This window comes from Poecilia reticulata, linkage group LG4, assembly GCF_000633615.1.
Source record: "Poecilia reticulata strain Guanapo linkage group LG4, Guppy_female_1.0+MT, whole genome shotgun sequence".
NCBI lineage: Eukaryota > Metazoa > Chordata > Actinopteri > Cyprinodontiformes > Poeciliidae > Poecilia > Poecilia reticulata.
This window is the reverse complement of record NC_024334.1, coordinates 13,163,116-13,188,365: the sequence shown is the minus strand read 5'-3', so window position 1 is coordinate 13,188,365 and position 25,250 is coordinate 13,163,116. Positions and strand designations below refer to the sequence as shown.

The following is a 25,250-nucleotide window of genomic DNA, read 5'->3' as shown; positions in this document are numbered from 1 at the left end:
TGTGTCTTACCCTCTTGCTTGAGGGTGTCAATGATGGCCTTCTGGACAACAGTCAGGTCAGCAGTCTTACCCATGTTTGCGGTTTTGAGTAATGAACCAGGCTGGGAGTTTTCAAAAGCCTCAGGAATCTTTTGCAGGTATTTAGAGTAACTTTGTTGTTTCAGATGATGAGGTTAACTGCTCGTTCAGGGAACCTTTTCATGATATGCTAATTTTTTGAGACAGGGATTTTGGGTTTTCATGAGCTGCATGCCAAAATCATCAGTATTAAAAACACAGGTCTTTACCTGAAATATTTCAGTTGGTGTGCAATGAATCTAAAATATACGACAGTTTAATTTTTATCATTACATTATGGAAAATAATGAACTTTATCACAATATGCTAATTTTTTCGAGAAGGACCTGTACAATACATACAGATCAAGCACACTGGCAACAAAACCCTGGAAAACCAAAATGTGATGCATTTGAGTCAGGAAGGGAATCTGCATGGCACAACGCTGCCCTACAGTGGAGGACTGTAGAAAAGACATGATTAAATTTTCCATACCTGCTCTTAGAAATTACTTGGTTGGCTAAATTTAAACATGCTTCAATTTCTCATCATGTGTTTGACACTTTTTTATTTTAGAAAATATATAAATTTTTTTAGATCTATTGACAGCATCTAGTAGAGTAGATTTACAACTTTTTCAAAGTAAAATTGTACTTTTAAAAATGAGAAAACTGGGGAACTGAACTGTTTTGTTCTTAATTCAAAAGCCAACTAAGTGTTTGTACTTATTGCTGTGAATTAGAATAATATATGTGGGTTTATTGTTAATAAAATGCAGTAACAGCCATAGGGCATAGCTGCAGTTGTCAGTCATGAAGTTGTAATTAAAAAAGTTTCATTATTCAGTTTGTCTTGTTGACTCTGAAATGAAATAGAAAAGTTTTGATAGCTCAGGGGTTTTTTCAGGGTTGTGGAGAAAGCAGGCTATTGTTTCAAAATGACTTTAATTTAATTTAGTTTTGATATAATAAATGGAATCTGCTCACCTTTTTTCAAAAATATCAACCACCTATGCATTTTTTTACTGGGCTTAGACAGGGAAATGTCTTACAAATATTTATGTAAAATTGTGCATAAATTACTTTTGTTGCAAATAAAAATAGCAAGTAACTACAAATTTGGGATATTACCTTAAGTACAATCACCAGGAGGATTTAATTTGAATCTTTTTAACATCAGTTACACAGATAAAGTCAAACAAAAGTTTGAACAAAAGTCATAAGCAAAATTTGTGCAACTCCTAACAACATACCTGGATGATGTAAACTTCTTCTCTGCCATTGTACCACACCTCAAACTTTTTGTTGTCCCCTTTGACATTTTCTGTTATCCCAACCGAGCTCATCTAGATGGCAAAATGGAGGAAAACATGAATACATGAGCTGCAGTTATTCAAAACCAGCGATATTCATCAGCATTCGTCACAAACATGCAGACTTCTTCATCTTTCCATTTACTCTACTTTGTAACGGGCGGTTTGGCCGTTTTGTTTATTATTGCCATGGTGCTAGAAATTCACAAGTTTGTTTATCCTCCTTCTCTAAGGAACCATGTTTTTCATCTTTAAGATGTTTCATATAAATTTATGCAGGTTTGAGATAAAATAACTCGTTTGTCATAACAGCAAATCTGATGCAGACTGAAAGCAAAATCACACAGAGATCAGCTCAGAGACACCCTGTAAAATCTGCAACTGGTTTAACTGGTGAACAAGGCAACATTTAAAGTAATTGTTAAACTTTGTATGCTGGTTTCTGTGAAAGAGAAATGAACACAATCTTATGTGGTGTTTATGGCACTTTCTGCTTAAATATGCATTGTATGTTTTAGTTTTTATGGTGTGTCATGGTTCTGGGGCTAAATAAAAGAACATGACATCAGTATGAGGTGTGGATAATTCAAACTAGTGCAGCTACATAATCCACAACATGAATAATGATAGATTATAGAAACATGGTAAGAAACTCCAAGACAGAAGCAGAGCAGTTTCACCTGCCCACCTCCACATACTCACCATTAGGTATGTCTCCCAAAAGCTGGATGCAGATAGTGATGGGAGACAGGTAGGGCTTGCATCCCAACAAAGCTAACTTAATGTTTTAATTGTTTCATGAAAGGAAAAATAGAAATTAATGTAACATTGACATTTTCTAAATGATTCCTGCTGGCCTACACACAAAGATTGTCAATATTATTAATAACTAGAGATCTCCATGTTTCCCTTCTTCAACACTTTTAGTGCTGGATCATTCCTTTAAATCAAGTCTGACAGAGCCTTTTCAATAAATCAGTTTATTCACTAAATTTAACAAATTACATCATCACGTCATAAACACAGTATTACATTACTTACTTTGCACAAGTGGGAAGGGATCATGAAGACGTTAAGTCTTGTATAAACTTGCCTCTTTCTCAATAATTACAAAATAAGTTTCATGGCTGTGGTAAGTTATTTTAACTTACCATGTAAGTTGCAAGAAATTTAAATTTCCTCATTATTAACTAGGAAGTACATAAGAATTTCTATTGTTTTATTATTAAGTATTTTGAGTTGATTTATAGTTGAGCATTTTTTAATTCCTCTCCCAAATTGTTCCACAACTTTACTCTACTCACAAAAATGCACAGCTGTTTTAAAGTGGTATGCACACTTTCTCTTAAGAATTTTTGTAATTTAATGGGCAATAACATTTCTAGCATTAAGAATAATTCATAGTACCTTTAAATTAAGCAAGTGCTTAGTTTCAAGACAATTGATTGAATAAACAGTTTATTAGTATGTTTTCTAGCATTCGCTTTACATGAATTCTCATAGCTTTCTTTTGTCGCAGCACTTTAGTGTAACACAAAAATATGTGTGTCACACAAAGGTTTTTTAAGTTTTACCCCAGACACTACATACGACACATGGAGGCGCTGCTGCTTTCTAGTTGACCTGTGCTGTAGGTAACTACTGTTTATGCATGTGTTAAGGTCAATAACATTTACACGTGCATAAATGTGCAGGACTTTGTGCCCTGATGACTAGAGTTGAAAAACCCTTTTGTTACTGTAATAATTTGTACCACTGAAAATAAAACTTATTATTGTTTGAAAATATCCATCACCTAAAGTAAAATTAAAAATTGACTCTTGAGGTCTCGAGGTACCTTGTTCTCTGGAGGAACATCTGAGGGGCCACTCTCCCTGTTCAGGGGTCACATTCCTGAGAGCTTAGGGACCTCTGAGACCTCATCTCTCCACAGCTGTGTCTCAGTTAACGTCTTGATATTCCTTTTTGTGTCCCTTCTTAATTTGATTGGCTCTGGACGTCCAACAGTCTTTGGTAGGGCATTCTTAATCCCTATTGGCTGAGCCTCTCATATTGACTTTTTGTATATTCCATGTTTTTTTTCTTTTTTTACCAACTTGCATCTTACAATTTATTTTTAATTGTAACGTCAGCAAGATTGATAAGTTTGGCATTTTAAAAACACTTGAACGTTCAGTATAAAGTTCATCATTACTGCAGTCAACCTGAACAGAAAACTGCTGTAATTAGCAATTATTGTAGTTTGCTAGTCAGCTGTCATTGCTGCACATCTACATAGAACAGTGGGATGTTATATTTCCAGGACACACTACTGGGCTCCAGCAATGAAATAAGAAACAAGTTTACACAACCAGTCAAATCGTTTTAGTCCACTTCTGTCTCTGACCTTTAGCGAGTGCTTAAAGCTGTATGATGGGGTCTTCTCATGTCCCTCAGTGCTCTCCTCCCGTTTCTTACAGAACAGTAGCATCTTATCATACAGGAAGAGGTGCCTCTGCATGGGCTTAAACCTGGCCAGGTCCTTCACCTGAAACCCACAAATATGTCTGTTACTTTCTTACCATGTGTATTTTAATCCTCAATGAAATTTTAGCTTTATTAGAAACAGAAAGCACATCAGACTATCTGATATAGCAGAAAACAAAAACTACATATCCATCATCATCTGCAAATTTCTGTTTTCTTAGCTGTTATAGGAATACATTGTTCTCTCATAAAAGGCATTCATTTGTTTCTATAAAACTCAAATCCACAATCTATAATTACTATCCATCCATCCATTTTCTTGACACCCTTGTCCCTTATTTCTTATATCACTCCTAGTGAAATCCTGAAAATCTTATCTGACTCTGATTAGCCTGGGTTCCTCTTTGGAGTGAGCTTAGAAGTGATAGCCTTCTCTTCCTGCATTAAAACAGTTCTACACTGAATCCTTTAAGTTATGACATGCTTTTAAAAAACAACCATAACCACTGATGTTATAGCAACTTTTACATGTTAGACAATTTTAACTTCATGTTTTTTCCTAAACTTAAGGAAGTTTGCCTCTTTTGCTAAGAGGAAGAATTTGTTGTAATTTTTAAAGTCAAACTAAAACTTGTAGAGAATAATTAAAAAGAAAAAAAGGTCAGAAACAGACACAAAGCACCTTCATATTGCCTGCTTCAAATTGGGGTGTTTGGGTGTACCTTGTTATGGCCTTTTTTATGGTCTGTCCACACATTAAATGATCCCTGCATCAGCAGCTTTCCCAGTTCACTCAGGTTGCCCTGTAAATTAGCAAGAAGGTTGTCAGGTTTTAGACTTGAACATAACCTTATTACAGTTTTCAAGGTCTGCAGCATCATGAATTAGTAAAATCACATGTCATCATCTAATCAAATACATACTTGTAACATTTCTTTAAACAGCTTCTGAAACAAAGACCTGGAAAGTTCAGAACTTTGATGAAGTTCAGATTAAAACCCTGTCTGCTGTGGATTTTAAAAACCCTCCTGAGAATTATGACCAGCTCAAGTCACCTCATGTTTTCTTGTTATTACTCACATTTTATTTTATTACACACATTCTAGAGATGTTTTTTATGTTTGTATGGCTACTATTTTTGGTTTATTAAAGAAATCAACAATTAGTTGGAAAATAGACTTTACTTAAGAAATATTTATTTTAGATGTAAAAACAATAAAGTAAAAATACATTAGGCTGTTTGGTTTTTAGAAATTTAAATAAAATATTGTCACATGGACATTGCCATGTTGTTTATGTTGCAATGCATTTCGGGTATACGACAAATGCTATGTTCAACTGCGCTAGTTTTGTCCAGGCAACACAGCAATGACTAACGCTAAGGCTTTTCAATTTGAACCAGAGCATGTTGAAATTGATTGGAATGTAGAAATCACAAGAGGTAATAAAGATGAGTACTAAACGGAGGAAAGAGTTTGTGCTGCTGCTGTAACCTTCAGCTTCATGAATGAAACAAGTGGGACTGTGTAATCCGTAAGTAGTTAACATGCTCTCTGTCAGGTCGGGTCTTCAGTCTTGTGTTAAGTTCATGTTTTCATATTTGTTATCATTTAAAAGACCTTTCAGCGCTGCCTGTTCCTTCCAGCTTCTTTCGCTCACTAGCCAGTGGCAGGGTTTAGGCGTTTGTGGATGGTAAATGATTTCGTACTTGTATAGCGCCTTATAAAGTTAAGAGGATACTTTATACTAAACTCATTCACGCACACACTCACACGCTGATGGCAGCAAGCTATCTGATAGTAGCCACAGCTTCCCTGAGGCAGTCTGCCAGAAGCAAGCCTGCCATGCACCGGCGCCACCGGGCCCTCTGACCCCCACCAGCAGGCAAGGTGGGTGAAGTTTCTTGCCCAAGGACACAAGAAACTTAGAGGCGTGTGGAGCGGAGATCGAACCAACAACCTGCCGATTATGGGGCAAACGTCTACCACCATTGTGGCACAGCATATGATTTTAGATTGCCAGGGCAGCAACCACCTGTTAGATCCTTCATCAGTTTTGCTTGTACAAATGACTCAAAGTCTTCTAGAGAGAAATGTTGAGTGCACAAAAGTGATTCCTTTTAAATAACAGAAAACAGGGACGTGGTGTGGTATTGCCTACATTTACACCAGTCAAACATAATATGATAAACAACAACTTGGGTAAACTCTGTAGATTACACTACAAAATGGACCAAATTGTATCAGAGTTTGGTGAATTCTGTATCTGTGCATGTCCGAATTGTCCAGGTAAAAAAATGGCAACCTCCATGGATAAAAAATATTAACAAAGATGTAATTTTTTTTTTTTTACTAATTATGGGTTTTTATGTATCATAAGCAGCAATTTTTTGTTAGCATGAGAGTGGCAACATATTTTGGCCAATATGTTCAACTAATCATGGATCTCTTTAGAGACCGACAGTACAGGAATGGTGGTATTGTACGAAGCCCTGGAGGGGCCATGGAGTATTTTTTTTCTTTTGCGTTACCTCGCAAAATCTTTGCGTTCCTTCGCAGTATGCTTACTGTAATATTTGCTGGTCTATTTTGTATATGGTCACGAATGTCAATTTAACATTTCAAATATATACATTTAAAGAGCCTAAATGTGCTTAAATGGGTTAATTCGGGGAATCTCATCTGTCCGACGCATGTATCAACCAACTCCAGGCTATTTCTTTGTTCTGTCACAATTATCGATTTAGGTCCATTTTGATTATCATGCTTCAAACTTTACAAGGACTGCGACACAGACTGACCAGCCCAAACAGTGCACAAGTGCCAACGATCAATGGCACTACAACACGGTCAACAGAAACTATGACCACCTCGTGCACCAGCTTTCTCAGACACACAAAGCCAGCCTGCCACCTTCCCATTCATACTTGATGACAATCACGCCCACATCGACACACCCACCACCCAAGTGTCAAAGCCACGTGCTCCTGTTATATCAATAATTACTTATTCATATGGTTGTTACAAAGCCTCATTGAAAATGTGTTTATTATTATTAAATCTTTGGTGCTAAAAAAAAAAGATTGAAACTCGATTTATTCACTGCATGTTTATGTTTCTGTAAGGTTGAGATGGAACTGCACATGAAAACAGCCCTTTAAACCATTCAGACTATCAACACAATAGAGACACAATCAAACTGTCTCATTACACCGCAATAATAACTCAGAAATAGTCCAAATAGTTTGGCAGTAGGGCTAGGGGATATGAGGAAATCTAATATCCTGATATATTTTTGCTATATCACAATATACGATATATCTCACGATATTCTTAAATGAGCTCCAATGTAGCGGCGTGTATATTGGAGCAACGCACCCGCCACTGTGGCGGGTTGGCAATTTGAACTAAAAAAAAAAATTCATGTGACCTACTGAGTCAAAATCTGAGTAAATTTGAGTGAAATTGTTATTGATCTACAACGCTAGATCTATAACTCTAGACTCTTCCTCTTTAGGTCCAAAAATAATAACTTCAGTTTTGTTTCTGTTCAGCTGCAGAAAGTTTTGGCACATATATTTGTTTTAAGCATCTATTCAGTGACTGGAGGGGTTCAGAGTCACCTGGTGACATGGTAATGTAGAACTGTATATCGACAGGGAATAAAAAGGGTCAAGCCAAATAAAAATGAGTGTACCTCATTTGTACAGACTGGTAGAACAATTTCACACTGATTTTTGACTCAATAGGTCACATGACCTAGAAGCTATTGAAAAGAAATACTAAATTTAAACATAAAAAATAGGTAAGAAAAATAGAAATTTAGTTGGAATAAAAATGCATGTGCCTTATATATACAGTTTAGTTCAACCATTACACACTGATTTCTAGTCAATGTGGCACACAATATGGAAGCTATTGAAGAAAACATTATATTATTTAACATTAAAGTTATTTAAAATATTGAATATGACTTGACATTTTAATAGAGGGCTGTAAGTCTCATGTAAAAGAATGAATTACCACTTTTTGGTATCAGTTGGTCACAAGGCAAGGCATTTATTAACATTTGTTTGACAGGATTGTTTGGTTCAGCAATTTGTTCCCTAAGTGAACCTCCGAACACTGAGGAGGGAGCTGGAGAATGGCTAGCCAAAATTAGCGTTCATAAATCGTATCAAAATTGAGCTAAACACTGCTTGCTCGGCGAATATTGGAATATCCGATAACCAACTCGAAACTAACTTCACTGCAGTCAGTAACACAATAAAACCACTGGGATAAAGTGGCCTGTAAAGAAGGCACCAAGAAACTGGACCTCAACGCCCCACAACATCTGACGCAGTTACGTTGATTCCAAAGTTCTATTGACCAATAGTAGATGAGCTGGACATAGAAAGCAGCTCTCCTCATTAACATAATGATGCACATGAAAAAGTAAAAACAGGAAAGGAGAAGAGGCAATGACAAAAGAGCGAGGTCTTGTATTAGGAAAAGATAAAACAAAATATTTACTATTATGTCAGCCGCAGTCCTCCATACTGCGGCTGGTGGAGAAATTTTTTCATTTCCCTCCTAGACTTAAATGTAAGCTCATATAAAAAGGGATGCAGTGTTTTGGTATGGACTGTCTACACCAGTGGTCCCCAAACTTTTTCCTGTGAGGGCCACATAACTTTTCCCTTCTATGGTGGGGGGCCGGAATCAGTTTGTAACAGAAAATGTGTGATGATTGCAGGAGTGCCTAAATGTAAAAATGTATTGTTTTTCAGAAAGCACAATCAAATAACCCTCTCTGGGTTCTTCACAGAACAAAAGTCAGGAAATAAATAACACTATTAATGAAATAAATAATAACCAAATAATCCTCTCTGGGTTCTTCACAAACCAGTCGAAATTTGCATTAATTTCGCGATCTCACTGCTTTTCAGCTGCTCCGTTCGCGACGCTACTCTTTTCCGCTTCTCCGTTCCGCTTCTCTTTCATGGTTACTTGCGCAACTTTACTTCGTTTCTCAGCAACAAAATACAGCCCATCGTTATTTATTGAAGATTTTGCATTTCCAAAAGGAATCTAATGTTTCGTTTCGTACGTTTGGAAGCTCATTCCCTCTCACATAATCGGAAAAGCCGGGGAATGGCGGCGCTTTTGACATTTCTCTGACATTCGGAAAAATATGGTTTACTAATTTTAGCATAAGGTTATACTTAGCCTATTAACACAATTTAAAAACTGGTGTATGGTTTATAATGTGCACTTTAAGCTCAAGTTGAAAATGAGACTAAGGGAGGTGGAGTCTTGCATTTCTGGCTGCATTTTTACTCCAAAATGCAGCCACAGTGTCCAAAAGAAAAAACATAAGTGCAATCATTTGCATATTGAGAGTCTACAGAGGCTGATAATCTCCACACTCTGTTCCTGGATTACCATTTAAACTTTTGAGTTTTATGTCAAATCCACATGAATTAAATGACAGAAACTAATTCTCTCACTGCATCTTTGATTCATCTTGCCCAGCTGCAGACTGTTAGACTGTCCAATCACAGTCAGGTATTGTGTAGTTGGTGCTTTTAATCAGTTTTCAGTTAACTAAATTCAAGCCAATGGAACACAAAATGTCACTAAAATCACTCTGTCCTTCTAAAGTCTTTCAGAAAATCGTAAAAATGCACTGAATCGTACCGAACTGTATCGCTCAACAAATATTGTGATACATATTGTATCGTGACCAGAATATCGTACCGTATCGTGAAATTATTGTATCGCTACACCCCTATTAAATTTAATGTTGGATTTATATTTTTATCGATAGAGATGTGTTTTTAGAGATGCTTAAAATGAATAGCATTTGGTAATGTATATTATTCTGAAGATCGTGTTTATGTATTTTGTTTTACCCTGTTTCTTGGTGGGTTTGTTAATTGCAACAGCCAGGGACTATAAAAGGTTGCATGTTGGCCACATTGGTTGTTGTTGCTGCTGCTGAGACCCTAGGCCTTTGTAAGCAGGGTTGTTTGTCTGTTAAATGTTGGTGAATAAACACCCAGTGGGATTGCAACGTTTCTCTGCCTCATGTCTCCTACTTCCTCCAGCCGCTATGCCCGAGTTTTTGCCTCCGCGACCACCCGAGCCGCATGCCTCTTCGCCCGCCAGTACCCATCAGCTGCTTCTGGAGTCCCACAGGCCAAAAAGGTCCGATAGGACTCCTTCTTCAGCTTGACAGCATCCCTCACCGAAGGTGTCCACCAAAGGGTTCGAGGGTTGCCACCAAAACAAGCACCAACAACCTTGTGGCCGCAGCTCCGATAAGCCGCCTCGGCAATGAAGGCACGGAACATGGTCCACTCAGACTCCATGTCCCCCACCTCCCCTGGAACGTGTTCGAAGTTCTGCCGGAGAACGGAGTTAAAGCTCTGTCTGACAGGGGACTCCACCAGACGTTCCCAGTAGACCCTCACTACACGTTTGGGCCTGCCAGTGAGTTGGCCCCACCACCGGAGCCAAGTCACCACCAGGTAGTGGTCAGTGGACAGCTCCGTACCTCTATTCACCTGAGTGTCCAAGACATATGGCCGCAGATCTGATGAAAGATGACAAAATCGATCATCGAACCGCGGCCTAGGGTGTCCTGGTGCCAAGTGCACATATGGACACCCTTATGCCTGAACATGGTGTTTGTGATGGACAATCCGTGACGAGCACAGAAGTCCAACAACAGAACACCACTCGAGTTCCAATCGGGGTTGTTCCTTCCGACCACGCCCCTCCACGTTTCACTGTCATTGCCCACGTGAGCGTTGAAGTCCCCCAGTAGAACAAGGGAATCCCCAGGAGGGGCACTCTCCAGTACACCCTCTAAGGACTCCAAGAAGGGTGGGTAATCTGAACTGCTGTTCGGCCMRTAAGCACAGACAACAGTCAGAACCCGTCCCCCTACCCGTAGGCGGAGGGAGGCTACCTTCTCGTTCACTGGAGTAAACCCCAACGTACAGGCGCCAAGATGGGGGGAAACAAGTATGCCCACTCCTGCCCAGCGCCTCTCACCAAAGCCATGTGAGGTGAGGCCGACTATTTCTAGCTGGAACCTCTCAGCCTCACACACTAGCTCCGTACATTCCCTGTCCCAAGAGCCAGCTTCTGCAGCTGAGGATCAGACCGCCAGGGTCCCCTCCCTCGGCTGCCGCCCGTAACACATTGCACCCGGCCCCTTTGGCCCATTAAATTATAATTTACAAAATCATGCAAAGTTGGCACTTTTAATGGACTTTTAATGCAACTTTTAGAGCAACTTAGCATTAAAAGTGTCATTATTTACCAAATGACACTTCATAACAACCGTCATAAACATTCATAAAGACTTCTTCATGTTCATGACAGGTCTTATGTCATGTTTATGACAGTTTCACGTCAGTCTTATGCACACCCCTTCAAATAAAGTGTTACCGCTATCTCTCCTTTAGTTCAACCTTATAAGTGGAGATGCATTGTTGATATTACCATTATAAAATAACTTACAATTAAGTATTGGTAAAGCTCAATTTAAGTTTCACAGGTGGCGGAGCATTGTTGTTAGCAGTTGCTGAAAGTAACTAGAAAGTTACTTTTAATGTAACTTTAATGTTACTTTCCGAATCAAGTAATTAGTAATCCAAGTTACTTTTTCAAGGAGGAATCAATAATCTGATTAAAGTTACTTTTTCAAAGTATGGCATAGAGTAACTCTTGACTCTATGCCAAGAGTTATTTTAAATGTAAATGTCAGAAGAGAAAAAAACATGCCACTTCAATACTACATTCATATTCAATAGTGTAGAATATACATACTTATTAATTTCAGTTGTCACATTAAAAGCAAGTAATAAACATACTTTTCACTAAGCCCACATTTTGTTTTATTTTATTGGTCTAATGCAATATAATTCCAAATGTCATGTTTTCATCAACTGTATAGAAAATGATCATGATCAACAGAAATAATGGCTATCTCTGTGTAATTACGCTACATAATGTGTATCATTAAATGATAAATATCCTGAAATAAATTTACTTTTAAATATTCAAATTCCCAGAAAGGGTCTGTACACACATTATTCATTAAAATTAATTTTATAATATTTTATCACTTGTCTTATTAAACATTTTTGTTTCATTGTGGAAAATATGATTACATTCTTGTTCTCAAATAAACGCTCCTTTATTAGAAGCGATATGTACACATTCTGTTTTCATCATCCATCCATCATTACTATTTTTACTCACCTCAAATCCAGTGATGGCTATCTGATGCATGGAGTCATTGACAGACTTGACAATGTCCAGCATGGTAGCTAAGGCCTCCTCCAGCTCAGCCATCCCCTCTCTCTTACTGCATTTTAACATTTCCTGTCAGACATGAAATAAGTAGTTTCTATCACATTAAAGGCATTGAAAGCAACCATCACAGCCTATGGGGCTCATATCTGACAGGTAAGGTTGAACTTCTAAAATGCTTCAGAACCCATGTGGACTTTTGTCAAAAGTCATTGAGGCCTTCACAGTGTTCAAAATGCCAACTACACAGAAAATTCAAAAGTGTTAGATTTCCAGTGTAAGTGTTGTATGTTAAAAATACAGTGTTAATTCAACAACATGAGTGTTAGTGAGTGTTAGTTTTCCTAATACTCAAAGAGTTCCAAAGAGTTAAACAAAAAGCAATCCAATCCAGTGTTGATTTCTAAATTAACACCAACAGTAACTCAGTCTGGTGTTGATTTCTAAATTAACACCAACAGTAACTCAGTCTGGTGTTGATTTAGAAATCAACATCAGACAGTTCCTCCCACAAGTGTAACATATTTGTGACATCACTTCAGGAAAGGAGCTACAGCTAGGGTGAGAGTTGCAGCAGTCCAGGCCAGGCAGAACCCTGGCCTGGACCTACAGGGGGCCCAGACGGGAGGCAGAACATGCCTTTAGGGATACAATTTGTTTTATCACATTTGACTAAAACTTTAAAAGGATAGCCCTGTCCTATTGAAAACTGTGTACCATATCCCAGTAGGTTATATCGTAGGGTTTCCCATTATTGACTGATGGTTGCTAAAAACGTTACCAGACTGACTGATTTTAGTGACATAGTGAGTGTAAAATATTGAATAAAATGTTGTGCTACATGGCTGGCTTTATTTTCACTCTTAAATTTAACTTTATGACACACAAAACTACAAATGAGTCATCCTTATTGTCTCCAGGTGCATTCTGGGTAAAGCTTGTCACCAATGTCATCATCAGTCACTTGGCAACAAATGGCAAACTAGCTAGAGCAGTGGTTCTTAACCTGGGTTCGTTCGATGAGTCGGTCTCAGGGGTTTGGCGGAGCCTCTGCTGCGGAGGTAAAGACACACTTGTGTAAAGTCGTGATGACGCGCCCCGCTTTGCCATCACTTGCCGTAGAGGATCACGTTACATTGCTTACATTGAAGGAGTTCCACTCTCAGCATGGATTTTGAACTTGTGTCTTTAATTACTACAGCAAAGCTCACCGTTTTTACCAAAATCTGTAGCTTTCTGTGTACTTCTAAATCTGCTCTTTAGTCGCATCTTTTCGGGCCTGCTACTGCCTCTAGTGGCGTGGGGGTGATAACACAACTAATATAATTACTAAATCAGAATACCACAGTCTTTGTTATTTATTATTAATTTTTCATTCTCTTAAGAATGTAGAGCTAATTAAATTATCTAAACAAGACCTTTACGTGGTTCCAGTTTCTCTCGATGGCTAACCTGATGAAACTGTGGCAAATTTTAAATACCTTGGGTTGTTCCTGGACAGTCAGCTCAACTTTGCTGAAAACACTGACTATATTTTGAAGAACTGTTTTCAGAGACTCTACCTTACTCTACCTTTTAAGAAGACTTAGTGATCATGGGTGGACCCAACTAGATTCTAGTTGGGTGACATCACTAGAATCTTTGAATGAGCTTTGTTGTATAATGCTGTCAGTGCTGTTTGATGTTGTCAATTTGTTTGATATCCAAACAAATTAAAGTACGTTTATTTGTTTGGATATCACGATACGACTGTTTATTATCTTAACCAAACACTAAAACTGTCAGAAAAATCTGGAGGCCATTTGAATTAGCATTATTTAGCTGCGGGGTCGTTTTCTTTAAGTTTTTGGCTGTAGACTGCCAAATGGGGGAGTGGCTGTGCTGGATGGTTGGTTGGCTTGATCTAAGCCACAGGTGTCAAACTCCAGTCCTGGAGGGCCACTGTCCTGCAACATTTAGATGTGCCGCTGCTGCACCAGACCTGAATACAATAATTACGTGATTAATTAGGTGATTAGCTGGACTCTGGAGAACATATCTACACAATGAGGAGGCAATTGAGCCATTTGACTCTGGTATTTTGTACCTGTGGCACATCTAAAAACTGCCAAAATGTTTTTTCTTTGCTAGTGTGTCATGTTGGTGACTGAAGCCTGTTATGATGACTTCAACACATTTGTTCAGACAGGTTGGTCCGACTTTTAATGCTGTCCAAATTTTTTTCTATAAGCTGACTAATTTCTTTAGTAATTATTTCTGACTTTTTTATGCTTTATCTTGTAAACTGGGTAGGCAGAGCAATATGAGTGAATATGACAGTGACGCACACAGGTGAGTCTGATTAGTTTTGTTCACACTTTTTTTAAATATTTATTTATTATCCTAATGTTTCTGCTATATTTCCTATTTTTCCTTCCAGGCTGGAAGTCTTCCTCCTTCATGTTGGCGAAAACAAGAACAGCACCAAAAACACTTCACCATCAGTGATCACAAGACCATCTATGGCCGCTTCCAATAAACTTTCAAAGCACACTTCACCTTCAGTGCAAAGTACTTGATGGAATTCCAATTGAAATATATAAAATATTTCAATCCAAACTAATACCTCCAATGCTTGACATGTATCAAGAATCCTTTAAAAAAGGATCTTTCCCTCCCTCACTTAATACAGCAATCATCTCCCTACTCCTGAAGCCAGGTAAACCTGCAACTTAATGTGGCTCATATAGGCCAATTTCTCTTATTAATAATGATGTTAAAATTTTGTGTAGTGTTAGCTAGGAAGTTGGAGCTACTTTTACCCATGATGGTCCACCCTGATCAAAATGGTTTTGTACAAGGAAGACAGGGTTTTCACAACATTAGAAGGGTGTTTAATGTAATTTTTGAGAAATCTGAGGTTCCAGATAATGCTATCCTGTCACTGGACGCAGAGAAGGCCTTTGACAGGATAGAATGGCGATGTATGTTTGCTGTTATGGAACGCTTTGGTATAGGAGGGAAATTTCTTAGCTGGGTGAAGCTAATTTACTCAAACCCACAAGCTGAAATCTTAACCAATGGTCTAACTTCATCTCCCTTTAAATTGAAACGTGGGACAAGGCAGGGTTGCCCCCTTTCTCCTCTGTTGTTCACACTGGCCATCGAGCCTTTAGCTATGGCAATTCGCAGACACGATATTATAACCGGCATAAGAATAGGGAGCTTGGAACATCGTATAGCCTTGTATGCAGATGACATAATCCTGTTTTGCTCTAAGTTGGGTAACACCATGCCCACAATAATTGATTTAATTAAGTCTTTTTGGAGTTTTTTCGGGATATAAGGTAAATAATGCTAAATCTGAAATAATGTACCTATCAGAAAAAGAACGTCTCAATCCTCCAGTTTCTACTCCTTATGTAGCGTCTAAACAAGGATTCACCTATCTAGATGTTAAAGCTATTTGGAACGTTAAGCGTCCTAGAGTGAGACTGTCCCTTTTATATCTGCCTTATGTCAGAGGAGGTTTACAATTGCCAAATTTATTATGGTATTTCTGGGCAGCCCAGATCAGGGCAGCTATGTTTTATTTTATTTCCAGAGAGCCCCCAGCATGGGTTACAATGGAGTCCCAGCTAATCTCCATTCCTATAAACTTATACTAGCATTCATCAGACAGGAAAAAGCTTATTAAACAAACCAAAAACCCTTTTCTGAAAAGTACAATGCTGGTCTGGCAAAAAGAACTTGATTATTTGGGAGAAAAGCAACAACTATCCCAGTTCTCACCCATTTTTGGGAACAGGGACTTTGGTCCAGGTAGAACAGACCCAGGTTTTAAACTGTGGTCTGCTAAGGGGATAGCAAAGTTATCTGATCTTTTTATAGGGAGGGTATTTATGTCATTCGAAGACCTCAAAAACAAATATGACATTCCTACAAAACATTTCTATAAATATCTTCAAGTTCGGAGTTTCATTTTATCCAAGCAACAAAATAATCTTGATCTACCCTTTTTGTCTTCATTAGAAGACATTATTTTAAGTCACCTATATGACAGAGGACAGGTGTCGCTTCTTTATTCCTTGTTTGTTGACAAATGTAAAGAATCTTCTCCCAACATCCTAAAAGCATGGGAAGCGGACTTGGGAGAGAGCTTGTCAAGTGAGGAGTGGTCAGAAGCCTGCACTTCCTTCATACACAATCTGCTAACACAAATTCCAAATTATTACAATACAAATGGCTGACAAGGCAATACATCACTCCAGTTAAATTGCATCATTTTAACCCTAACATTCCTGACACTTGCGTTAAATGTACTTCCCAAAAAGGTTCTTTATTTCATTGTGGGCGTGTCCTCGAGTGTTCGCTTTTTGGAAGGATGTATTGATTGTGATTGGTCAGATGATTGGTATAAAGGTTCCTTTGAATCCTAAAATGTGCATCTTGAATATTTATCCTGAAGACTTTGTTATCCCAAACAACTTGAGATCCTTACTTAATGTCTCCTTTTTGGAAGCTAAACGCTGTATTGAACTCTCTTGGAAGAAAGGGACATTATGTGGAATTTCACAATGGACTACACAAATGACGTTTTACTTTGCACTTGAGAAAATCAGTTATTTTACTAAGAACAAGCTTGATAAATTTTGGGTGGTCTGGTCTGTCTTTTACACTTGGCTGTGCCAAAATGATATCCAACTCGATGGATAGAAAGGGGATTGGTTATAAGGTCATCTGGTGAGTCAAACTGATGTTTACGTTGATTGGTCTATTGAGAGTCTGCTGTAAACCCTTTTTAATTTATCTATTCCCCTATGTATATGTCCTTTTTTTTTGTCTGGTCTAGGTCTACATTTTAAGTATATATAAGTGAATGTATGTATGTTTCTTATTCTCTTGTTAAAATCAATAAATATATGTTAAAAAAAACAAAACAAAAAAAACTATATCACAAATAACACTTTCAAAAGTGTTGTTTCTACACCATCCAGAGTGGACCAATATAGACACTTTCAAATTGTTGAATTTAACTCTGTAGGAGTTGATGGAACACTTCCAAATTTGCTGTGTTCCAGGTTCCTGTTTCTTTTATTTTGTAATATCTTCACCCCAAATACAACAGAAGTAGAAAAAGCAAGTTTTGTTCCTCACTGTTCTTTAAAAACATATTTTTGAGTAGTCTTGCAGTTGAAATCCATACTGTACTGTCCAGCTGTGAAAGAAGTACATCACTGGAATATGAGGGGCCGTTTAGGACAAAAATTATGTTTTGTCTCTCACACACTACTAAAAACTCATACACACACACAAAATATTAAAATTGCACATATTTACTATTAAAATGCCACACACATAAACAATTTTTCTCTGATACGCATGCACAAAATCCTAAAATTCCGTATACACACTACTAAATATCACACACACGCATACAATTTTTCTCTCACACGCATACACAGAATACTAAAATTGCACATACACACTAATAAAATATCACACATGTATAAAATTTTTTTCTCACACACATACATAAAAGACTAAGATTGCACATATAAACTACTAAAATATAAACTCGTTTTTTTGTATGCGAGACACTCAATTTTTGTATGTGTGAGAGACTCAATTTTTGTATGTGTGAGCGTTGTCACAGAAGGCGGGGCATAATTTGGAGATCAGATCGCGCATGCGTTGATACCTCAGTGAAGTTAGCTTCAAATTGAATATTAGAGCTCCATGGTGTAAGCGGCATTTAGCTCAAGGTTAATCCGATTTATGAACGCTAATTTTGGCCAGCTGTTCTCTACCGCTCCCTCTTCAAGCGTTCGGAGGTTAACTTAGGCCCTAGGGTTTATTCCGGTTCTAAGGCCACTTACTCCAGCTCTAACCCCGGTTCTAAGGCCGCTTACTCCGGCCCTAACCCCGGTTCTAAGGTCGCTTACTACGGCTATAACGCCGGTTCTAAGGCTGCTTACTCTGGCTCTAACGCCGGTACTAAGGTCGCTTACTCCGGCTCTAACGCCAGCTATAATGCTGGTTCTAAGGTCTCTTACTCGGCTCTAACGGCGGTTCTAAGGCCGCTTACGCCGGCTCTACCGCTGGCTATAACGCTGGTTCAAAGGTCGCCTACTACGGCTATAACGTCGGTTCTAGAGCCCTAAGTGAACCTCCGAGCGCTTGAGGAGGGAGCGGTAGAGAACGGCTGGCCGAAATTAGCATTCATAACCTCGAGCTAAACGCCGCTTACACAACTTTTAGAGCAACTTTGCATTAAAAATGTCATTATTTACCGAATGACACTTCATGACAACTGTTGTAAACATTCATAAAGACTTCTTTATGTTCATGATAGGTCTTATGTCATGTTTATGACAGTTTCATGTCAGTCTTATGCACACCCCTTCAAATAAAGTGTTACTGCTATCTCTCCTTTAGTTCAACCTTATAAGTGGAGATACATTGTTGATATTACCATTATAAAATAACTTACAATTAAGTATTGGTAAAGCTCAATGTAATTTTCACAGGTGGTGGAGCGTTGTTGTTAGCAGCTGCTGAAAGTAACTAAAAAAGTTACTTTTAATGTAACTTAGTTATTTTCCAAATCAAGTAGTCAGTAATCTGACTAAGTTACTTTTTCAAGGAGTAGTCAGTAATCCGATTAGTTACTTTTTAAAAGTAACTATGCCATCACTGCTCACACATGCAAAAAAATTGTTCCTCTCACATACAAAAAATGAGTCTATATTTTATTAGTTTATATGTGCAATCTTAGTCTTCTATGTATGTGTGAGAAAAATGTTATATGTGTGACATTTTGGTATTGTGTATGCGCAATTTTAATATTTTGTGAATGCATGTGAGAGAAATATTTTATATGTGTGATATTTTAGTAGTGTGTATGCGCAATTTTAGTATTTTGTGTATGCGTGTGAGAAAAATTGTATGCGTGTGATATTTTAGTAGTGTATATGCACAATTTTTGTATTTTGTGTGTGTGTATGAGTTTTTAGTAGTGTATGAGAGACAAAACATGGTTTTTGCCCTAAACGGCCCCTCATACTGGAAACTGTCTTTAACAAGAAGGATCCCTTCATGGCACGTCAAAGAGCCGTGAAGTAAACTACTGACTATGACTAAACAGATGTGGTAGCTTAGAAAAAGATGATTTTTTTGACAGCTAATTGGGTATGCGTCTTGTTGGGCTTTCCTGTCTCAGTTGTAAAGAACTGTCAGACCAAATAGTGAAGGCTCTCCTCAAAGAGTAGGGGCTAGAATGTGAATACAACCTCCAAGAAAAGTACTTCTCAATAACTTGAACATGAGTTTAATGCCTATCAAACTCATAGCTAACTATTTAGCAAAAACTGGTGAAGTTAAGTGTTCTTATATCCAAACAGAGAACAAGTACTGGATTACCAATTGTGTCTGTTTGTACCTTAAGCATAAGCTGGTATTTTGTGATCCTCTGTACAGGCTTCAGCAGGTAGGCATCCAGGGACAGTTTGTGGTCCAGTTTCTTCTGACACTCCTGTTGTCAAAAAGAGCAAAGGTCTTCATCAGACTTAGGAATATGACTTGCATTGGCATTTATATGAAACCCCTGTGAGGACTCATGTTTCTTTGGAGGATTCTTCATCAAGGTATGATGAAGAATCATACCTTGATGAAGGTATGATTCTTCATACCTTCATCAAGGTAATATAGTCGCGCTTTTAGATGTGTGTGTTAAGCATGCAGTGAAAGAATTATATATCTTTGTGAACAAAGAATTATGTGCAGTGTGCATCTACATTTCACACAGGCTGCCCAGCGCGTGGCTCTGTGTTTATGTGTTTATTAGTTAGATCGATGGTTCACCCCATGGAGGAGCAGCATTCTTGATCACCTCGAAGGCACTCAGCACGCTGGTCTTATTTATTATTATTATTATTATTATTACTTTTTGAGGCGACACAATGCTTCAAACTGCGCTTACTTACAGGCAGAATTGCTGCATGCAGAAATCAGAAAAACTTGTCCCATAAAACTCAGGCAACCAAAACAGCCTCAGTGGCTCTTATTAAAAACTCAATACACACAAAATGAAAGAGCTACTAAAGCCACATAAATTAAACCTCCCATTTGTTCCTGTGTATCCAGCATTACAGCGGATTTAGCTCTTGCAGGGCTGGTCCAAGGGCTGGCCTTGAGCAGAATTAAATTTAGGGGCCCTTCTTGCTGCCAAGAACATCAGCACCACTAACAGCGTTTCAACGTGGATTTAGTCAAGTCTGAGAGGGGTTAGTTTAATTGGCTAACCTTAAAAGCAATCAGTGACAATTGTAGCTTATAAATATATATTTATTAACAAATGGAGCTCAAACTCAAAGATTTAACTTGTAGCATCAAATTGTAGCTATGGTAGCAAAACAATCTAACTATGAAAATTGTTCTTTGAACTTTTACAAAGCAAACTTGCCAGCTCCTTAAAATAAATTTAAATGTTAAACGATCTGTGCTGAAACCATTAAATCAAATTTAAAAGCACTGATATTGTCAAATCACAAATGCATAATTTCTGTACTGTGGTCTATGTTAAAATATTAGCATTTATGTGGTCCCTGAAAGAATGGGGGACCTTAATGAGGTGGTGACTTAATTTGCATTTACCAGAAGTACAAATAATTGATATTTACTTGAATTGTATTTTTTTGATTTGTTGTTTTAAAGACTCTATAATTGTTAGTGTAAGTATTTTTGAAAATATCATCCTGTAACATAATTACCTAGTAATATTTATACATTTCCTGTCAACTTAACATCTTTTAAAACAAAAACATGATGGGCCACGTCAGTGCCCCAACCACTGAGCTTAGCAAGTTTTCTGGGGGAAATATTGAATGTAGCATCTTTATAAAAAGAAATTAGGTTGTTCGTTAATGCAGCACATGGTAATCTTCATCCAAACACCTTGTTCTAAGTCATGGTAAAGTCCAGTGTGTTTTACCTGAAAGAAGAGGCTGTCTCCACACTGCCGCCACACCACCTCAGAGCGGGGTTTATTCTGGCAGTACTTCTCATACACCTGAAGTTCTTCTTTCTGACAACACAGACATGTCAGAGTGAACAGCAGCACTTCATTCATATGTTCGGGACCAGTAGAATATTTCATGTTTAATGAGGCTTTACTTTAGACACTGACAACTATGGAGTGCTGTTTGTAAAGTTACACAGCCAAATATTAACAGCAATAATCTGGTCTATTTAGTCATAAGAGAAAAAATAATAATACATTTTTAATGTCATATTTTCACCATGTTTTTTATTCATATATAATTAAATGTGGAGAGACTCAGACGGAGAAAAACAGCAATTATAAAAGTTTACTGACATAAATGGATTAAAGTTCTTTGGCGCTTGGCCCCGGCAGAAGACATTATGCTGTGAATTGCAATTAGCTTGGATGAGCATTCCCAATGCTGATTAGGGATGTTTCCCCCAAGGGCCTGTACACACTGTTGGTGGAGGTCAGAGAAAAAATGGAAGAGCTGGGAGACTGGAGGTGGAGAAGGAGTGGAGGTGGGTTAAGCACAGCTGGAAAGCAAATAATGCCATGGATGAAGGTTGTTATAAGCAGGAGCTTGATCGGTGATTGGTTGTGACGGGGCATTTTCTGGTGCTGATAGGTTGGCGGCAATGAACGTAACACAGCAACTGGATGATGCAGGTGAGGCTGAAAAGTCTTCCAGTTTGAATTTACACCAAGGCTTCACATGTCAGTTTCAAACTAAATATGCAATTAGTAAGCTAAATATTCAGTTTAATTGGATTCAGTTTATTTCTATAGCATCAATTCACAACAAATGTGGGCATCAAGTTATGTTCACAAACTAAATATTTAGCTCTAAACTAAGATATGTTTAGAGCTAAATAGCAAATCAAATATTTAACTTCAAACTAAAAATTTTCCTCCAAACTAAATATTTAGCTTATATGCAAATTTTCTTGCTAATAATTGGAAGTGGACTATCAAAAGAAAAGCTTGATTTTGCTAACCTTTAAATAACACCCACTTTGGATGTTATCATCCCAAAGAACGGCCATTATTAGTGGCTATCTGCCCCATTGAATGGCTGCAGGCGGTCCCTCCTGTGCCTCTTGGTAGGCTCAGTAGGTTGTTATCTACTTTTTGTATCGCTGATCAAAGTAGCTTGTTGCTGATAGGACTTTTTTTTTAAATACCTTTATTTACAATTTACATGTAGTTTGAGTGGAATATCAAGAATTTGCTACAAATAAATGCCAGATGTATCAGTGATAAAACGTTAATTTGGTATCTAAAAATAACTCAGTAAAGTGTAAAACCTGAGGGATTTCGTTGATTTAAAAACTTATTTATAATTAACCTACAACTTTTGAGTATGATATCAATGATTTACTTTGAATAAATTTAAGAAGAATGAGGAAGGATTTTTTTTTGTGATTGCATGCAAATCGGTTCTGTAAACATTTCAATATTTTTGATTAAAAATTAAAATAAGGACGGATCCCACAAAAATCCAAGAAGAAGAAGCTGACGTCATTGCATGCGACACTTAAACCTCGGTGAGTGCAAACCTGAATCTGTCAAAATATTTTTGTACTCTATAGCCAAAAAAAAACTCCAAAGTGTTATGTCATAAAGTTGCTGAAGGCAGTTTTAGGTCTTAATTGTAATAGGATTGTGCTGCGAATGATTGAAGACATTTAGACAAGTTTGTTACTTTTTTTTTTGCCGGAAACAATATGTTGGAAGCTAGCTAAATCAGCCTCTTGGAGTCAGTCAAGTTCAACTGAACCTGTGATTAATACATTTAATTAGCCATGATAAAGTCAAATGATAGTGTTTATAGTCATACTTGTTGTTGCCACTTTGTAAAATTTGAGGGTTGTTATAAACATCAGTGCCCCCAGGCTTCGATGATTCTTAAAGTTTTGTTTATGAGCCCTGTCTGAATACACTGATTGCAGCTAGGTTGTTTACTTGAATTAAAAACCAACTTGCATCAGTACAGGCAAAGTTCTCTCCACCTGTCCATGTCATTTATTGCTGTTGCAAGCTAGATGAAGAGAAATAAAGAGCTTCCGAAATCTGAACACTTCTTTTGTTTTTTTTTTATCTCAATGGGTTTTTCTTTGATCACATCATTTCCAGCTGCCTCTCCTCCCGCTCTTTCTCCCCATAGACCAGCCACATCTGCAATCATGTCAATCACCTGATAATCATGCCATCTCCTTATGTAATGGTGGCCTATTTGAAAATAAGCAGAGAAAGCGTAAGTTTTGTTTTCTGTGACTATTTCTGGGACTAGTCCTGTGACTATTTATTTTATATCCATCCATTTTCTAACACTCTTGTCCTTAGTGGGATCAGGAGGGGTGCTGGTGCCTAACTCCAGCGAACATTTCAGGCGGTAAGAGTATGCTGAATAGAAATTGCTCCACAATATATAACAGGCTAGTTATTTAACACAAATGTGGAGTTTTACTGTTTTGACATACAGTAGAATATAGTTGAAACAGACTGAATGGACTTCCAGCAGTTGATGTACATGTAGTTAGAGACATACCTTGTTACAAAAGGTTACAAACAAATGTGTTGTTCCTCCATTTGTCTGACAATCTAAATTACTTTCTTAATTTTTTAGTTATATAGTTTCTACTATGAATTTGAATTTTAAGATATGGGAATGTGATAGTTATTAAATGGGAATTGGACATCAAAATTTGGATTTAAGTAAGTAAGATGTTAGATATACTCCTTACTTTTATATTTGTTTATTTTACTTTTTATTTTTATAGCACCGCCCAGTCAGAAGACCAACTGTCACTCTCATCTTTCTAACATTCAGTGTGAGGTTGCCTTTTCTCCAGAGACTGTTGGTATGTCAGTAGTAGATCTTATTTTATCTCTTCAAAGCAGCTTCTATATGCTATACTTTAATAACACGTAAAAATATTTTTATTTTTTAAAAGAGTATTTTCTACAAGAAATGAAGATGGCAGCACCATGTCTCCTGTCAAGCATTTCTTAAAATGCTGGACCAATGAACCATCCGCTTTGGCCGTGTGAGTACTTTGATGTACATATCCCAGAAGGGCTGTCTAACTCCATTCTTGAATGGTTCTTCAACTTTTTGATGTAACTGGTTAAACACACTTGAATAAAATGGTTGAGGTACCACCTCATTCATTCAGCATTCGGATCATAAGTAGTAACATAAAAATTAATTGAATGAGATGTTTTGTGCCAAAGACGCACCTAAAACTTGAAGAACACCTATCCTGATGCCTGGGATTTGGACACCTATGTCCTTTCTTATGTTTTCTTTTTTATTATTTATCTCTCATTTTAAATCAGACAGGAAAGATCTCGGCTGGTAGCTTCCTGAAAAGTTTTTTTTTTTGAGTGGGAAGCCATAAGATATGAGTTGGATAAAATGTTAAGGAAGGATCCCTTCAAGTTTTAAGTTTGTACCCCAGATATGTTTGCAGTTTCAGTGCAAGCATTACCTTTTCAAGAATGCAGCAAGGTATTGTAAAATATGTACAATATAACAATTCTTTGTATAAGTTAGTAATGTTCAGACAACCCTATGGTCCAAAGGTTGTCTTAATAGACCTTAAGACAACTTTTGGACCATAACACCCCATGAAGCGTTTTTTATTGCTTGTTTTTCAGATTGGAGGAGCAGGCTATATTTTAGGACCTTTACATAGCCAAGGATGAGATGTAGGAAAATTTGTGGACTACATACACAAATCAACCAAACATGTAAGACTGCAGAGTGTAAATGTATAACAACAGTAACTTTTTAGCCTGATGTAACATTCAAGTACTGGCCAAATCTTGAAAAGCTATCCTGAGCTCCAACACCTGCTTCAAATGAAGCCATTTCACTCGATTTTCCATGCCAAAGCCCATGACTTTAAATGTAAGGTAAGGAACACTGGCTAGACATGGAATAACTGTTGTGCTCCCTTAATAAATAGTTTTAGTTCTTAGGGTACAGCCACCACAAGCATCCGGTAAAGGATGAGAGGAGAGATTGCAGGTCCAAACTTTCTTTAATAGAGCTGAGAGTGTTCTACAAGAAATACAG

The 25,250-nt window shown here is 37.6% G+C and overlaps 1 protein-coding gene across 5 annotated transcripts in view; it reads right to left on the bottom strand.

Annotated features, from left to right (window-relative positions):
- The window catches only part of mcf2l2 (MCF.2 cell line derived transforming sequence-like 2), a 182,136-nt gene that overhangs the window by 56,479 nt on the left and 100,407 nt on the right, over positions 1 to 25,250 (bottom strand). For all 5 annotated transcript variants that reach the window (XM_017304428.1, XM_017304431.1, XM_008407840.2 and 2 more), the window contains exons 19-24: positions 21,116 to 21,208; positions 19,565 to 19,657; positions 12,094 to 12,216; positions 4,558 to 4,638; positions 3,756 to 3,896; positions 1,310 to 1,402 (exon numbers count right to left, since the gene is read on the bottom strand). In XM_017304428.1, coding sequence (XP_017159917.1) covers positions 1,310 to 1,402; positions 3,756 to 3,896; positions 4,558 to 4,638; positions 12,094 to 12,216; positions 19,565 to 19,657; positions 21,116 to 21,208 — 624 coding nt within the window. The remainder of the gene's footprint in view (positions 1 to 1,309; positions 1,403 to 3,755; positions 3,897 to 4,557; positions 4,639 to 12,093; positions 12,217 to 19,564; positions 19,658 to 21,115; positions 21,209 to 25,250) is intronic.